This window comes from Colobus angolensis, unplaced genomic scaffold, assembly GCF_000951035.1.
Source record: "Colobus angolensis palliatus isolate OR3802 unplaced genomic scaffold, Cang.pa_1.0 Scaffold296, whole genome shotgun sequence".
In the NCBI taxonomy this organism is placed as follows: domain Eukaryota; kingdom Metazoa; phylum Chordata; class Mammalia; order Primates; family Cercopithecidae; genus Colobus; species Colobus angolensis.
In genome coordinates this window covers 2202737-2221452 of record NW_012116221.1, presented here as the reverse complement: position 1 = coordinate 2221452, position 18716 = coordinate 2202737, and the positions used below count along the sequence as shown (strand labels likewise).

Below are 18716 nucleotides of genomic sequence, written 5' to 3'. Positions count from 1 at the left end.
GGCGGGGCACGAGTGGGCGAGTGAGGGTGGAGCGGGGAGGCAGAGGAGTCTAGCCGCGAAAAGGAGAGCAGGCCTGGCCGCTGCCCCGGCCTGTGTTTCCCGGGGTGGAGGTCTCCGCCTGCCCCACTGAGGAACGCGGAGGGCGGGGCGGGGTGGCGCGGGGAGGGGTGCGAGGGGATGTGCTGAGAGCTCTGCCTGGGGTGGTCCCAAAGCCTAGCCGGCTGCCTCTGGACCCGCGTAAGGGCAGTAGAAGGCCCATCTCTGGGTACTTGGCGGGCTCTGGGATCCCCGGGATGCTCAGGAAGGAATGACAGCCCTCCTCTGTGTAGGGTCTCTAGCCGGACCTGGAACTCAGGATCCTAGACAGGTCAGCTGGAAGGGAAGAGACGCCTCTCCACACCGAGCCAGAGGTTCGCCGCGAAAGAGGGGCCACCGCCCTGCCTCCACCCGGTTCCAACCCCGCGTCCAAAAGCTCCTCCAGCAGAGCCCGGTGTTCTTCCTGGCTGAGAAGTGGTTCCAGCCGAGCGGGCCACGTCCTTCAGCTCCCCCACTGGCTCCGTTGCGAGGAAATGTTGTGCTTTTTGCTGAAATTCTGGGGTCGACAGGAGCTGGTGTAACAGGGTGGATGTGAGTGCAGATGAACGCTCCGGCTCCTGGAGAGGTTGGGAGGGCGCCTGGATGGCTTGCATCTGCTTCTGCCACGCAGAGGCCTCCGTGGGCACCGGCTGCGGAGGTAGATGTGCCTCGGCTTCGGGTTCCCACGCGCCCTGACGACCTGGGGACCCTGGCCCCAGCCCCAGTGCGGACTCATGTGGGACGAGTGCGGCGCAAGCACACCGTGGCCCTGTGACCCAGCCTGAGCGGGCCCAGGCTGTCCCACCCAGCAAGGGCCCGGCAGGCTGTGGTGCTGCGGGTCCTGATCCCCCTGCCATCTGTTCAGAGGCGGAGGTCACCCAGGTGTCTGAGGGTGGGACAGAGCCACTTCCGAAGGAGCCAAGGCAGCAAACCCAAAATCTCCGCGTGCCGGGGCAGTTTGGGAGATTCCTTCCGCCTGCGAAGCCTGGCTGGGCTGCAGCACAGGAGCGACCCTTGCTGCCTGGCTCACGAAAGCCCCCTGTACGCCGTGCCCTGGTGTGGGTGAAGGTGACCAAGGAGGGAGGAGGGTGGCACCCCCCGGGGCCGCGTTGCACAGGCCGCCTGCGTGCGCGGGTTCCTGCCACCCTGGCCTGGACGCCTGGACCTTCGATTCTGACGCGAAATCTGAATCCCGGACTTCAAAAGTCAAGTCTCTCTGGCCAGTTCGGGTAGGGGTTCCGCTCAAAGCACGCTGGCAGGGCATCTTTTTCGTTCGGGTTACAAACGAGTCTCCTTCGCCGGCCTCGTCCTCGGGCTTCCTGGGAAACGGCTGTCGGAAGATGTGGGGAGAGCCTCGCGGGGGGCATCTGGCCGGAATTTCACCGACAGATAGAGGCCGGCGGCTCGCGTGCACCTCAGCTGGCCTCTGCGCTTATAAAGACCTTTTTATAAGCGCCCTTATAAAGACCACCAGCCTCACCCCTTCGTGAATATGCGTGAGCACCCAAGGGCCATGGGTAGCCCGCCCTCCGAAGCCAGAAACCACAGGACCAGGGCCTTGTGTGGCAGGTGGAGGTGGGGCCAGATCGGCCGGGAAAGGCGGGCTTCTGGGGCTGGCTCTCTGGATTCTCCAGAATTCTACGGAAACTGGAAGTTTCTCTCTGGGCTCACACACGATTTCAGGGAGAAACCACCCTGGAAGGGTGGAGTGCGGACCTGAACCTCCATGACAGTCTTGAGTTTTCCAGGCCCTCTCCGTGAAGGCGAGAATGCCGGTGGGTGTCGCCGACGCCGTGATAGTCTCACACACGCAGGTGTGTGGATCTTGTTCATTTTCATGTAGAAAACGAGAGCGAAACCACAGAGAAAAGAAACATCCCATGCGTCACAGCCTGACGATGGATTCCTGTTTCCTGCAACGTGGGGAGTCTCCACTGTGGCCGATTTGGAAACTGGAAAGGAGAGCACCGACAAGGTGCTGCTTTTCCACGCTTCCCTGGAGGTTTCTGGGTCCCCACAGAGCTCGGAAAACAAACAGTCAACATGATCACGCTTTTGGGGGCCAGAGACACGTGAGCGACAGGCCCCCTTGCAGAGGGCAAAGGAAGGTGGAACCCCAAACCACGCTTCAGTCGGCCTGAGTGCGACTCCTCTGTGGACGGGACTATCTACCTCGCGCTCTGTTGCAAGCCCAATCTGGGGCTGTGTCATCTGTGAACCATGTGGATGGAAAATGGACAATCACCGGAGTCGGAGTCTCGGCTCATTGCTCTCTGGGCAATTCGCTCATTCCTTGGGAGACGGAATTCGTGTGAATTGCTCCAGGATGAAGTGACCCGGGCTGGCCATCCGGAGGGCCGGTGAGCGCCCCGCAGGCCGACGCGGCTGTGAGCCGAGCACTCAGCCCGCACTGGGCATCCAACATTTTCCCGGAGTGCGAGGTCCTGCAGGTCCCGGAGGCAGAAGACGGCTTTTCTCTCTGCCCTCCTCTCTCTGTCTCTTGCTCCCTCCCTCCGTGTTTCCCTCCGTCCCTCGCTCAGTTCCTCCCTTCCTCCCTCCGTCTCTCTATCCCTCCGTCCCGTCTAAGGTCCCTCCGTCCATCCGTTCTTTCCTCCCTCCATCGCTCCCTCCCTGTCTCCGTTCCTCTCCCCACCTCTGCCTGCGTTCCCTCCCGCGTAGAAAGGGCAGCACTCCGGTTTGCGCGGGGTCTCGGGTCTGCGTTTAGCTGTCAGGCTCTCCAAGGCGATGCACAGGTAGGCGAGTGACGGTGGCCGGAAGAGGCAGAGGTGGCGAGACGCGGAAAGGAGAGCAGGCCTGGCGGCTGTCGGGGCCAGTGTTTCCTGGGATGGAGGTCTCCGCCCAACCCACTGAAGAACGCGGGGCGGGCGGGGGAGATGGGATGAGAGCTCCGCCTGGGCCGGTCCCAAAGCCTAGCCTGCAGCCTGCAAACCCGCGCCTGCACGGTAGACAGTCCACCGCCCGGTGCCTGGACCGGCTCTGGGATCCCCGGGATGCTCAGGAAAGAATGACAGCCCTGCTCTGAGTAGAGTCTCTCGCCGGACCTGGAACTCAGGGATCCTAGACAGGTCAGCTGGAAGGGAAGAGACGCCTCTCCATACCGAGCCAGAGGTTCACCGCGAGGGAGAGGCCGCCGCCCTGCCCCTACCCCGCCCCAACCCCGCGTCCTAAAGCTCCTCCAGCAGAGCCCGGTGTTCCTCCTGGTTGAGGAGTGGTTCCAGCGGAGCGGGTTGTTCCACGTCCTTCAGCTCCCCCAGTGGCGCCAGATCTAGGAAAGGTTGTGCCTTTTGCTGAAACTCTAGGGTCGCCAGGAGCTCATCTAACAGGCTGGAGGGGAGTGCAGACTAGCGCTGAGGCTCCTGGAGCGGTTGGGAGGGCGCCGGACGGCTTGCATCTGTGCTTGACCCGGAGGCCTCCGGGGTTGTGGAGCTGCCCTGTCTTCGGGTTCCCACGCCGGCCTGGCGACCTGGGGCTCCATCCCCACCAGCGACTCCGCTGGGACGTGGGTGGCGCAAGCACACCTTGGTCCTGTGACTCAGCTCTAGCGGGCCCAGGCTGACCCACCGAGCACGCGCCCAGCAGGCTGCTGTGCTGCGGAGCCTGGTCTTCCTGTCATTTGTTGGGGTGCGGAGGCCACCAAGGAGTCTGAGGGTGAGACAGTCCCACTTCCGGAGGAGCCAGGGCACCCAACACAAAGCCCCCAGCGCAGGGGCAGGTGCGGAGATCCCTGCTGCCTGCGCAGCCTGGCTGGGCTGTAGCGGGGCGACGGCCCCTGCTCCCTGGCTCACGAAAGGCCCCTGTGGGAGAGCCCCAGGCGCGCAGGGCTTGTGGAGCGCGGGAAGCCCGTTCCCCACGCCCCGGTGTGGGTGAACTCGATAGAGGAGGGAGGGTGACACCTGCTGGGGTGTCAATTAATAACCACAGTGGCCTCAAAGAGCTCAAATGAAAGGAAGAATTGCACGTCTCTCACTTTAAGTCCAGAGCTAGAATTGATTAAGCTTAGTGAAGATATAGAATTTTCATCGCTAGAGAGAAGTCAACGCTTGGCTTCAAAACTTCAAAGGATGGGCAGGGCGCACGGCTCACGCCTGTAATCCCAGCACTTTGGGAGGCCGAGGCGGGCGATCATGAGGTCAGGAGATGGAGACCATCCTGGCTAACACGGTGAAACCCCGTCTCCACTAAAAATATTTTTAAAAATTAGCCGGGCGTGGTGGTGGGCGCCTGTAGTCCCAGGTACTCTGGACGCCGAGGCAGAAGAATGGCGTGAACCTTGGAGGCGGAGTTGGCAGTGAGCGGAGATCGCGCCACTGCACTCCAGCCTGGGCGACAGAGTGAGACTAAGAACAACAACAAAAAAAAAAAAAAAAAAAGAAGAAGAAGAAGGAAAGAAAAGAAAAAAAGGAAAAAAGATTGCTGCTTACTGACAATTCACCTAGCTACCCAGAAGCTTAGATGGAGATGTACTTGGAAATTAATGTTATTTTCATGGCTGCTAATACAATATCTATCCTTCAGCCTGTGGATCAAGGAGTGGATCAACGAGTGGTTTTGACTTTCCGGTCTTATTATTAAATAATAAATGCATTTTGTAAAGGTATAGCTGTCACAGACAGTGATTTCTTTGATGAATATGGATAAACTTAATTGAAAACCTTTTGGAAAGGATTCACCGTTAATCCTTTCATGATATTTCAACCTCCTCCCGTGAATCACAAATGTCCTTAATAGCAATCCTTAAATGCCATTAAGGACATTTGTGATTGATGGGAGGAGGCTGAAATATCAACATTAACAGGAGTTTGGAAGAAGTCGATTCCAGCCCTCATGGATGACTTTGAGGGCTCAGGATGTCAGTGCAGGAAGTCCCTGCAGATGCGGTAGAAATCGCAAGACTAGAATTAGAACCTTAAGATGAGATGAAATTGCTGTAAACTCATGATAAAACTTGAACAAATGGCGAGTTGCTTCTTATGGATGAGGAAATAAAATATTTTCTGGAGATGGAACCTACTCCAGGTGGAGATGCTATGAACATTGCTGAAATGACAGCAAAGGATTTAGGACATTCCATAAACCTGGTTGAGAAAGCAGCTGCAGGGTTTGACAGGGTTGACTCCAGTTCTACTGTGGAGGAAATGCTGTCAAACAGCCTCATATGCTACAGGGAAATCTTTTGTAAAAGGAACAAACTTCATTGTTTTATTTTAAGAAATTGACACGGGCACCCAATCTTCAGCAACTCCCATGCTGGTCAGTCAGCAGCCGTCAATACAGAGGCAAGATCCCCACCAGCAAAAACATTATGACTTGGTAAGGCTCAGATATTCATTAGTATTTTTTAGCAATTAGGTATTTTAAGTTATGTGCACACTTTTTAGACATGCTATTAATTATTAATAATTAATTATTAGTCATTAGACAATATAGTTTAAGAATAACTTTTATAAGCACTGGGAAACAAAATGTTTGTGCGACTAACTTGATTGTAAGATTTGCTTTATTGCAGTGGTCTGGAACCAAACCCACACTATCTCTGAGGGGTGCTTGTAGGTTTTTGGTTGTTCTTTGTTTTGAGATGGGGTTTCACTCTGTCACCCAGGCCAGAGTGCAGTGGTGTGATTATAACTCACTGCAGCCTCAAAACTGCTGGGTCAAGTGATTTTTCTACCACAGCCTCTGGAGTAGCTGGGACTACATGCATGCAGCATTATGTCTGGCAGGTTTTTTTAATAATTTTTTTTTTGGTAGAGATGGGGTCTCACTGTGTTGCCCCGCTGGTCTTGAACTCCTGGGCTCAAGCAATCCAGTCACTTCAACCTCCCAAAGTGCAGGCATTACAGGCTTCAGCCACTGCACCCAGCTTGTCTGCAGTTTTTAAAACAAAAACGGCCGGGCACGGTGGCTCACGCCTGTAATCCCAGCACTTTGGGAGGCTGAGGCAGATGGATCACGAGGTCAGGAGTTCGAGACCAGCCTGGTCAAGATGGTGAACCCAGTCTCTACTAAAAATACAAAAATTAGCCGGGCACAGTGGTGGGCACCTGTAGATCCAGCTACTCGGGAAGTTGAGGCAGGAGAATCGCTTGAACCCAGGAGGCAGATGTCGCAGTGAGCCGAGATCGTGCCACTGCACTCCAGCCTGGCAACAGAGCAAGACTCCATCAGAAAAACAAAAAACAAAAAACAAAACAACAAAAAACACCGTAATTTAAAAGATTAAAAGTTAAGGTAGATTTTTACAAATGTGTATGTCTACCATTATAGCATCATACAGAATGGTTTTACTGCCGTGAAGATTCTCTGTGCTCTGTGTATCCGTCTCTTCCTTCCCCTTGGTTCATGGCAACCACTGATGTTCCTACTGTTCCCAGTTTCACCGTTTCCGGAACGTCATATAATTGGAATCGAACAGTATGTAGACTTTTCGGATTGGTTCCTTCTCTTAGCAACATGCATTTAAGTTTCCTCCTTGTACTGCTTTGTGGCTTGACAGATCATCTCCTGTTAGCAGTGAGTAATATCCCATCACCATTGTACTTTTGTCAAGACTCAGAACGTACAACATGAAGAGGAAACGTGAATGTGCACTGTAAGCTTTGAGCGACAATGAAGGGTCAAGGTAGGTCCTGGTTGTCACAGGTGCGCTCCTGTGAGGCAGGAAGCTGTCCTGGGGAGGCTGTGTGTGGGGAAAAGGACATATGTGAAGTCTGTACTCTCTGCTCTGTTTAGCTGTGAACCTGCACTTCTCTAAAAAATAAAATTAAAATTAAAAGCAAAAAATTAGAAAAATTAAAACATTACAATGCGTCATACGGTTTTCAAATCGCAAGACAGAAAAAGACGTAATAAAATAAAGTATAGAAAACAACGAGGATAGGAATAAAACATCAGTGACAGAAGGCAGAAGACAGAAACGTGGAGCCAAACACATTATTTTAATCACCAGTTATATTCATTTATACTAATTTATATTAAACATATTCAAAGAAAAAGGCAACCAATGTAGACTGACCTCAAGATGACCCAGATGTTGGAATTATTGTGGATTCTTAAAGTAGTTATTATAATTCTTACTAAAATCAAAACCCCAAAAACCCTTATAATAAATGGATAGGAAATCATAGCAGAGAAGAAAAACTACAATAACAAAGGCTCAAGTGGAAATTCTAGAAGTGAAAGTTTTCCAAGTTAAAAAATAATAATCAGTTGTCTTCAGGAGCAGCTTGGAGGTGGTAAAGAGTCAATGAACCTAAAATACAATTGAAATTATTCAATCTGAAAAATGTGAGCAGTCACAGGCTGGGGTGTGGGAGCTTTTCCTTTGGTTAGTGCGTTTAGGTAATCTCGGTTTTGATATGATTACTAGGCTGGTCTGTCAGGGGCCTAAGCCAGAGTTTATCTTGGTTTCAGTAGTGCTTTAAACAAAACTCATGATATCCTTGTGTTCAAGATGGAAGAAGAGTGGACCAGATGACAATATTTAGATGCAGTGGTTCTTAACCCCTGTTGCTCTCCCAGTGGTCTAGCTGGGGTTTGTATAAAGCAGAATGGGAGAAACAGGGATGGAGACCCCACCTACCCTCTCCATTTGTCCACTTGTCCTCCTTCACTAGTGGATAAAGTCGGCGGGAATAGGCAATGTATTATTTTAAATCTGTATCTTCTGTTGTCAAGATCTGTAATTAGTTCTGCTCGCTGGACTGGGGTCAGGAACCGAGGGAACATGAGGGTGAACGAGGTGGCATGGAGTCCAAGAACACACCGTGCCTACATGCAGAATGTTTGTGCCAGGAAAACCAGTCAGCAGGCAGATGGTCTCAGATACCAAGTGGGAGGCAAGATTCAGTCTCGTGAAGGCGGTGATCCTCAATGTGTGCTTTGTATCGCTTGCTTCCGAATGACCCGGAGTACTTGTTCACATGCAAATGTGGAGCCCAGTCCTAGGCCTGCTGAGCCTGCGTCTCCACGGATGGTCTCAGCAGTTGACACTGGAAACGTGCAGGTCCCTTGGAGACGCTTTTGCAGATAAATGTGAACTGTCTGGCAAAAGCAAGGAACAGACCAAGCCCTTGGGTGGGAAGGTTGCACAGCTTTCGCACTATTAGGTTCTGGGTGGAACAGGATTTTGCCACATGCTTTGCAGCATCCCTAGCCTCTACCCTCTAACACCGTATCCCAGATGTGAAAACCAAAAATGTCCCCTGGGAGGCAAAATAGTCACCAGTTGAGAACAGGAACCACAGCTTTGCGGGATCAGAGTAGTTCCTTTGTTCCCAATCCAAGGATCAGAACCCACGATGAGACAAAGTGCAGCTATCGGAACTGGAGGGCCAAGCTGGAGCTAGACCTGCAACAAACGCTCCAAAAGCTCCTTTCTAGGCCTGATCCCGTGCCTCAGCTACTGAGCTTGTACAGATGCCATGTAACTCTACATTTGGTGGCTGATGGAACTGAAAGGCTAGAACCAGATAGGGTCTTTCAGGTTAGGCCAGCACACAACGTGGACTTTTGACAACATCCAGATGCTGAATCAACCTCAGTCCTGAGGCAGAATTTCCCGTGACATCTGATCCACAGCCTGGATGTGGAGCACTCACTGGGATTAGATGCCACAGGAGTATTGTGTTCAGGAACTCTGAAAGAGACAGGCTTCAACAAAGCACACCTAAGCAACACTTAGCGTCTGAACTTCTTCAGCTTCCATTCCAGCCCACAAGGACAAAAGCTTCCCATCCACACCCACTGTGGCTGACCCGTCCTCAGCAGGGAGTTTCCCCAGCACTGATCTCCCCTCCGCTCTGAGCCTACTTGCTGTTTTGTAATGTTTCCACTTTTGGTCCCACTCCCTAACATGATTTGTCCTCTCCGCCTGGCCCCCTAGTTCTGACATTTGGACAGTCTGTGATCTGGGTAGTGCTTCGGAGGCAGAATCAAAGTCTCGTTGATTGGATTGGGAATTTCTAACTTCCTATGAAAGGCGCTGATCAAGCATCTATTGAATAAAGTAAAGTAAGATTATGATCCAGTAAGACAGATTCCACAAGCAACGCAGGAAGAGTTGGTTTCTAGTACACCGCATGCTTCAGGACAGGAAATCCAGAAAGAAATTCTGTGGTACATTAAGTGTGGACTGTAGGTTTCACTTCCATGTGAAAAACTGTAGTTAGCTAAAAAGTACATCCATGAAGAATCTTGATTAAGCTTGTTTAATCTTGGTTAAACTAGTTACTAGTTAAACAATAATTTCACAACAACTCAAGAACTCTGTAAAAGCATTTCCTCTGAATATTTTATTCAGAAAAAAACACAAAAAGATCAAGCAGAAACAAAAATCCCAGTCATTTGCAGTATCTGTCGGCTTTCAATTTGGCTCTCCTGTTTAAGCAAAGAAAAGTAATAAAATTAATCTGTGTAAAACATGCCATATATATTCAACTGCTACTAAATATAAAAAGCTTTAAAACTGTGTGGTCAATTTTGGTTATTATATTACCACAACACTTGTATTAAAATATGTATACTTTTAAATTTGGTTTCTACAAAAAATGGATTCTAATCTTATAATAGTTATTTCCTAACAGTCAATAAACGTTGCCTAAGGGCTTTTTCAATCCACATTAGCAACTTCAATTATTCTGGAATTTAAGGGTGCTCTAAATTTCCATTCAATAGGGTGAGAATGCTGTATTATTAGGAGTGATAAAAGTTACAGGACATAGAGCTTACTCCGTTTTAGAGTCTACATCCTGATTATATTTTATATTCTCTTCTTGATTTCTTTCAACTAGATACATATTCATTTGCTCGGCTGGAAAATATTCTTAACATTATGTACTGACTTTAGGTATGAAGTCTACCAGCTAATTAACAGAAAATATGTAATTAAACATTGCCTTATGAAGAAATGTAAAAAAAGGGTAAGAGTAACTTTGCAACATAGGACTTGAATGAGCGGCTGGTGATCATCAAAATCTGGCACTTAATTGATTTCTACTTGGACACTCAGAGCTAAACACCTCTGCCTGTTTTCCGATGTTGTAAATCTAGGACATTACTTATCCACACAGGAAGAGTAATAAATATTAATAGTGTGCTATGATAAACATCCTCCACTCTTCCAAATCTTACAGTAAAACTGCTTCAATTTCACTTGTGTAGCTTTTAGATTTTTAGCTGATCTATTCTTATTTTAAGGAACCTGAACTACTCTAACAGAATCCACATAATTTTTATATTAGTCAAACTGCTTCTTTCTTACTCTGGTTCCAACAGTTATAAAAAGATAACGGTAAATTTATAAAGCAGATACAGTCAAACCTGAATTTCTTTAAAGTATATACTTCGAATCAGTTATAATTTTTAGATATTCTTTCTTGACAGTCTTTTCCCAAACTTACGTTGTCCTCTCTAAGTAATATTGCCACATTCATAAATTAGAAATTAAAGACAAAAATGTGAAAACTATAGTAATTTAAGAGAACATAGGTTTTCTACACGCCATTTCTATTTGCTACTGAAAACAGTGGAAGTAAGTAAATAAATAGCTACCTGTCCAGAAGCGTCTCATGCAAAAATCCATCTTTCCGAGCCTTTTTAAGAATTTTACTGTCTTCTTTACTTATTTTAAGTTTGTGGTCTTGGAAACTCTGAAATTTCTTTCTGCAAAGAAAATGTCTTCATTGAAAAATACCTCAAACTCCGATTATACATATTTACTATTAAATTTATAAATACTGTTAATTTCTTTTTTACTTATTAAAAAAGTCTAATTGTAGGCTGGGGCAGTGGCTCATGCCTGCAATCCCAGCACTTCGGGAGGCCAAGGCAGGCAGATCACTTGAGGTCAGGAGTTTGATAACAGCCTGTTCAACATGGTGAAATCCCATCTCTACTAAAAATATTAAAATTAGCTGAGCATAGTGGCGTGTGCCTGTAGTCCCAGTTACTCAGGAGGCTGAGGCAGGAGAATCACATGAATCTGGGAGGCGAAGGCTGCAATGAGCCGAGATCACGCCACTGCACTCCAGTCTGGGCGACAGAGCGAGACTCCGTCTTGGGGAAGGGGGAAAAAAATGTCTCATTGTATTTTTTTAATAAGCTGGAGCTTTTCAACCACAAAGATGACCTCCATGACCCCTCAAAAGGAGGGCCACTCATTGACTGGGAAGAACCACAAGGCCCCACTTCTATCAGGGCATGCCGGCTGGAGTCCCCTGTGTCCTGGCCATAGCACAGCCTTTGACTGGCATCCCACCCATTCTATGAATGAACAGGGAGATGGACTAACCCGCATGACGTTAGCTTCAGGGAGATGGACTAACCCGCACGATGTTAGCTTTGAGAGCTGGTATGATGATTTGGAAAACTGAAGCCTTGAGAACAGCATTGAGCTCAGGGCTCTGTCCCAGAGGCTACATTGTGTTGCCTCTTCTTGTCCATCAGTTTTAATTTAATTTTGTCAGGGTCTTGTTCCGTCACCCAGGCTGGAATGCAGTGGTTATCAGAGCTCACTGCAGCCTTGGACTCCTGGGCTCAAACAATCCTCCTGTCTCAGTCTCCCGAGTAGCTTGGCCTACAGGCATGCACCACCATCCCCAACTAATTAGGTAATTTATTTTGAAAGCACTTTGAGAAGCACTTCACTGTCAAATCCGTAGGTCTAAAAGGAAAAGAATACATACACATAATTGATTTCACATTGTTTTACATTTCCTTTGTCTTCTTCTGGAATGTCATCTTTTTTCTTGGTTTCTCTTTCAGCACAGGATCTAATCTAGATATTGGAAAAGAGAATCCAATGGGTTACATGTTTATCTTCCACCTTCCCCACTTTACGTATCACATAAGAACATTCGAGATGATTTCTTATGCAGAAGAAAAAATTAACTGATCAACTATATTCAGAAAAAGACAGGTTTTGGCTATGTGTTTTTACTTCACATATATAATCTATATGAGTAGCTGCTACCACAAGCTTCCTCCGCAGCCCTTGGGTCAGAAACACTACAGACAAAATTATTTCAAAAACATTTTACACATCAGATCCTGCTAGGCAATAAAGCAATCATTAACTAATTTAATTTTGTCCTCCAAGTGAATACACTGGGATCAAATTATCCCTAGTAGACAAGTGTTCATTTTATCAGACTGAAAGCTTAAGATCACTATTTTATGTCACACAGACTATTACCAAATGTATTAAAACTTTTAACATTACACAACTTGGTTTTAATTAATTGGAACCCACCTCTTTTACTAACTTCTTACATCCTCCAAAGTTTGGACAGATATTTACTATCACATGTCATAAGTTAATTGATCTGCATTCAACAATTAGGATCGCCCACAGAACAGGCAACTGGCAGTGACAAACAACGTGTTTGTGCCAATGACATCTTTGTGACAGTTTTGATTAGAGAGGTCCTAGAAGACCTGAAAACATTCCCTGCTAGGGCCTGTAACACAATGCTACCTCTAGTAAGAGGGATCTGTGTTCTGGTAGATAAGGCAAGGTCATAAAGGTGAATAGCTGACAGAGATTAGGAGAGCCTGCAAATAAATGGTAAAGGAAAAGAGTCCTCAATAATCACTGTTCAGAGCTTCCAGGTACTTGACTAACCAGAGACCCAGAAAACTTTGCATTTCATCTGAAAACTGCTTTAAATAGTGAAACACACAATCTTTGTATAAGTATCTTTGTCTCTTTGTATAAGTGCAAAGCACTGCACATATATTTGCAATTGTTGCCTTCAATAACACTTTTGTGATGATATCCAGATGAAAAATAAACATGATACAATAAAATATAAATAAATAAAATTAAAGGTAAGTCACAAATCCATCTGCATTTCCCCAGTGACCTGTTTCCTGAGAACCAATGTGCTATGAAATATTGAGTGGCTTAGGAGTCAGCTGGGCCTGGGTACACATCCTGTCTTTACCACACCCTGAAATCACTATGTGATTTCCATGAACTGACTAACAAAAACCACGAGGACCTAACGAGGGTCAGAGGCTGTCTTCCTGTCTATAAGGCTGAGCTCACATCCACCTCACAGGAGTACTATGGAGATTCGAGACTACAACGCATGTGTCGGGTACATGCAATGAAAAAATATAACTAACATTTCACTTCTCCAACAATAATACCTACATTTTAGATTGAAATTGTTTGCACTTTAGATTTGAAATTATTTGAAATCAAGACTATTGTAAAAAGAAATCAAACATATGACTGGAAATCTAACAAGAAGCACGTACAGACATTTGATAGAGGCTTTTAAATTATACTGGTAGTAGAGAAAAATGTAACATAAATTTTTATGCTCTAATTATAAGAATGAAGGGCATTTTAGAAAAGGTATTTCCTCCATCTCTTAGAGCCTTCCACTCCGGCCCCCACAAAGCCTCACAGAGCAAATCTGGGTCAGACTAGATGCAACCTGTGATTCCCGACAGAGACAGACAAAGCAAGGTTCAGGATGCTCACTACCGGGAAGGTATGCCAAGGAACAGAAAAACCATGTATCAAGAAGGAGGGAGTTGTTCTTTAGATACATATATGTTTATCATTAAAGATCACTGGCTTTTGCTGAGTCTAAAAAATTAAGCCTTAAATGTTTTCATCAAATTCCAGCTAACTACCTGATTTATCTAGGTTATATTAACAGTATTATTTAGAATTTCACCTTGATATGAAGATGTCTGTGTAACTTTTACAATGATATAAAACAAAGAGGAGGATTAGGGAGGAAACAGGCCAGTGCCTGGTGCAATGGATAACGCACCTGACTACGGATGAGGGAATTTAGCCTGGAATAAGGAACTTTTATTTCCAGCTTAGTGACACACACAAATTGTAAAACTAAAATAAAAATCATGTTTTACGTGATTCATGTTTTTCCTAATGCAAAGAAGACTATTAATAAAAATATTTTTAAAATGTGAGGGCTAAAGCCTCAGAAGTTCTGCTATGATTTTTTTATGTTTCATAGAGTGATTTTCATCACAGAAGCTCAAGCATTACGTAAATACAAATGCATATACCCCTGACCTGGTAATTCTGCTTCTGGAAATTTATCTTCAGGTCCACCCGCACATCTACAAATGAATGCATATTCAATGTTTTATACTGCAGTACTGTGTATACGAGCAAAAGACTGGAAACAGCCTAGATTTCCATCTATAAGAGACTAAACAAATTAAGGTACATCCCTAAAATGAATATTATGTGGCTGTTAAAAAAGAGAGAGAAAAAGAAAGGAAAAGCAAGAAAAAGAGAAAACTTTCTACATTCAAACTAATAGTAGAAAACTCTCCAAGATACAATTTTAAGGAAAAAAAAATCAAAGTCTAGAAGACTATACAGGAGGCAACCTTTAGTGTAAAACAGTTGAAAATTATAAACATATGCATGTGTTCATAAAGAAATTTTAGGAGGCTATAAAAAAACAAAACAAAGGGAAGGAGATAGCAACAGGAGCTGGGACACAGGTGAGTAAGACGTATGGCAGGCAGATGTCTTCATGCGCTTTTATTTAAAAATGTTGAACCACGTGTACGTATTATCTATTTTAAAAATTAGATTTTAAAACATAAGCAAGAAAACAAGAAAACGAAAGCCTAAAAAGATCATGTAGAACTACTCAAAAAAAGATACTAATCCATGGAGAAAACGGCAAGGCAGCTCCTAGATGCACTCACTTCTCTATCACAGTGTATAAACCAGCCACCAATTATGGGATTTATAATAAAAAACGAGTCCATTTGAAACACTACATTATAAAAAGCTATTAACTAAACCTTTAAAGTGACAGTAAATGATGATTTAACATTTTAAAGAGATAGTCACACTGCATGTGTGAACGTAGTCATCTGTATAAAATGTCATGATTACCTTGATCATTTCTTCTTCTCCTGCTGTCTTACTTTTTGCTTCTATGTCCCCAGCTTCATTGCATCTAATAAAGCAGCTATTTGAAGCCAATAAAGCCATTTTCCCCTAAGTGAAACAAAATAACAAAATAGAGAGTCATGAGGATACTTCTTGTAGAAGAAACATTGTGTTTAGACTGAATTAATTTTTCCTCCCTGATTTAAAAGTCAGAAAAGAACTTAGAGAAAACCTGAAAAATACAGTACATGAGCATGCAGAAAAGGACACCAAAATCACCTATTGTTTTACTATTCAAGTATTACCACAATAAACATTCCTAGTGTATTTTCCTAGTAGGGCTAAATTCTAAATAGATGAAGTAGGATTACTTCCTTCCTAAAACATCTACGGTGATATAACTGATTTAGTTCAGTTTGAAAAATTAACTTTAAAGACAAGAACATAATTATGAATGCACACTTTATTCAAATATTAGCATTTTCAGTCAAATTTATTTTCCTCACAATTAGAAAACACGGAAAGGCATATACAATGCCTTTGGTGTTTTCAATTTAAGAATCAATGTCTGAGGGACTTCTGTGTGTGAAAATACACATTCACATACTTTTTTAGTTGTTTAATGTTTGATGTATTACAGTGCTTTCTATTAAACAAAACTTTAAAAACTGATCTTCTTCTGTATCTAAATCTGGGTTATAAATTTGGTTTGCTTGATTCTCTTAACAAATATAACGTTTATTTATAACTTGTATTTGGTTGATTCTTTTGGAAAACTTGGAATACCATAACATTTAGACAAAATATTTACAAATACAATGATTATAAAATATGTATATATAAAATGTATAAAATATGTGATATAACTTATATCACATCCAGTCAAAAAGCACTGATAACATGGATTTAATTTCTTGGTCAAGGTCGCAAGGGTTGGTGGTCTCTCATCTGGATGGCGCCTGCTGAGCCCTGGAACATGCTGCTGTGGTCCAAGGCGATTTAAACCTGTGCCGCAGATTATTCAGCTGAGTTTTTTTGCAATAGAGTTTTAAGACCCTCTTTCATTTAAATTTTTGAAACTTAGTGTCCTTTCTAAAAATAAAATGAAATGAACTTTCCTAAAGTGTTGTATTATTAGAACTATCTAGCTCATCATCCTGGCCTTACCATATATTGGCCTTTTCTACTGGTGTAACTTTTATTAGAAGTATCTCATCATAACTAGTAGGATCATCTCAAAGGGGCTGCAACACATTAGTGGGTCATGAAATCAGTGTAGTGGTTCCTGAATGGTATTGGGGGGAAAAAGAAACAGGAATACACACAGACACACAGAGGAAGGGGTAAAAGAGAATAAGAAATATCAAGCTGCATAACACATGAACAAGTAAGTATTGTTAAGTACAACTCTTGCTTCAGTTATACATATGTGTGTGCTGGGCTGCAATGTAAAAATGCATTTCTCAATGAGTTGGGTCAAAATAGTTTTCAAGTCACTGACTTACGATTTTATCCCAGGGGATGAGGAAATTAGTCTAAGTGATTACCTCTTTCTGGGAGGATGTTTGTTTAATTTGTCATCTTAGAAAACACTGCTGAGTTCCTAGTTTCAGTTCCTGATTGTATACCACCAAAGCGCTACTCAAAGGCTGAGCTTATCTTCCACTTGCTTGTGCCCACTGGTCCTTACTGTTTTTGATATAGTTAAGGACTGTTTAACACTCACATACTTTTGTTCAATCTTTACTTCTCACACAGAGAAAGGAAATTATGTATTCTGTACCAACAAAGATTTAACAAAACATCCATATACTACAACTATCTACTTACTAAAATTAAGAATTAGTATATTATCTTTTTTCTCCTTTTATATTACAACTATCTTTTCGTACACTATTTGAAGCTTATGAACTGAAAGTCCTTTAGAGATAATTTACTTCAATGAACTATTATTATTTATTTCATGGACAAATTGTCACAACTTGGTCTTAGCTTGCTCCACTGTTTATTTACAGTCTCTAATGTTTCTGAAAGCATATCCATGATTTCTGCTACAAAGAAGATACTTAGGAACTATTCTGTTTTCCTACTCTGAGACCTAAAATTGACTGGTTCTTTAACGGAAATGAGATCCACATCTAGGCACTAGGGTATAGAGAAATAATTGTGGGCAAAAGTACTAATGCTATTTTTGTTGCACTATATTTTGAGATCTCTTTAAGGCTCTATGTTCTTATTGATTGATTCCAATTTAATGTATTATACTATTGCACCCTACTTTTTCTTTTTAAATATATTATGATTGTTACAGACTTTCTGTTACACTGACAGGAAGTTTTTATAAACTATAACAGCACTTACATTTTGAAAGACTGGTTCCCATTGTTCTCTTGGTCCAATTGCATCTGAACGCCCAACAACAAGCCCATCTGAATTGATACCAAGATACTTTCCATAGCCAGATTTCAGGGCAATTCTGCACATTAATAAGATAGATAAAAGTTAAAAACTGAGAGGAAATTAATTACAGAACATCAAAACAGGACATGTGTATGTGTGTGGGTGTGTACATATCTAAACTTTCAGGCTGGACACATTCCAAGTGTTCAAAAGCTGCATGTGGCTGAGTGGTGACTCACTCCTGTAATCTCTGTGCTTTGGGAAACCAATGGGAGAATTGCTTGAGGCAAGAAGTTCAAGATCAGCCTGGACAACACAGTGAGACCCCATCTCTACAAAAAATTTAAAAAATTAGCTGGGCATGCTGGCGTGCACATGTGATACCACCTACTGGGGAGGCTGACACAGGAGGGTTGCTTGAGTCCAGAAATTTGAGGTTATAGTGAGCTACGATCACACCACTGCACTCCAATCTGGGTGACAGAGTGAGACTCTGTGCCTTAAAAAAAAAAAAAAAGCTACATGTGACTACTTGCCGCCATATTGGACAGGGCAGTTTTAAATTTACAGTTCTGTATTTTGCTTTTTTAATATAAACATTGTACTTATATATTACATAAATATTTTCCAAATTCATCATTCTTCAATTATACTTCTTTAAAGTTCAATAATAAATTATTAAAACTTACTTTTTCTGATATTATAAATAGTTCTATTTACAACTATTCTGTACATAAAACTGATTTATCCTCAAAAAAATTCCTAGAAATAACTGGATCAAAGACTATAAAGTTCTTATGTCATCAAACTGTTTTCCAGAAAATGCGTTTCAATTTACATTCTTACTTCAAATTAAAAGAGTATGTTTTGTATTACGGATTGTTTTTTAAACATTATGACTTTAAAAAAATACTTGAAAACCTAATATGGAAAAAACAGTATCCTATTAATTTGCATTTTAGTATTTAACTAGAATAACAATTGTTTTTCTTTTCCTTTCCTTTTTAGTTTTTAGATTATCTGGTTATGTCCCTTGTCCATTTTTCCACTGAGATCTGATTGTTTGCAGTTTTTCTACTGGGGTCATCAGGGCTAGGAATTCTTTTTTTTTTTTTGAGGCGGAGTCTCACTCTGTCTCCCGGACTGGAGTGCAGTGGCCGGATCTCAGCTCACTGCAAGCTCCGCCTCCCAGGTTCCCGCTATTCTCCTGCCTCAGCCTCTGGAGTAGCTGGGACTACAGGCGCCGCCACCTCACCCGGCTAGTTTTTGTATTTTTAGTAGAGACGGGGTTTCACCGTGTTAGCCAGGATGGTCTCGATCTCCTGAC

General features: G+C 43.8%; 2 protein-coding genes across 2 annotated transcripts in view; both read right to left on the bottom strand.

Annotated features, from left to right (window-relative positions):
- Positions 1–334: 334 nt before the first annotated feature.
- Positions 335–2500, bottom strand: DUX4 (double homeobox 4). The gene is given in 5 exon segments (XM_011949309.1): positions 335–536; positions 538–769; positions 772–1501; positions 1747–2286; positions 2378–2500. Coding segments are annotated over 5 exon segments (1827 nt in total).
- A 6859-nt stretch (positions 2501–9359) lies between these two features.
- Positions 9360–18716, bottom strand: part of FRG1 (FSHD region gene 1) — a 23101-nt gene continuing 13744 nt past the window's right edge. Inside the window, exons 5-9 of the mRNA XM_011949305.1 lie at positions 17351–17465; positions 14993–15097; positions 11778–11869; positions 10645–10755; positions 9360–9471 (exon numbers count right to left, since the gene is read on the bottom strand). Of these exons, the coding sequence (XP_011804695.1) occupies positions 9435–9471; positions 10645–10755; positions 11778–11869; positions 14993–15097; positions 17351–17465 (460 nt within the window). The 3' untranslated portion in view covers positions 9360–9434. The remainder of the gene's footprint in view (positions 9472–10644; positions 10756–11777; positions 11870–14992; positions 15098–17350; positions 17466–18716) is intronic.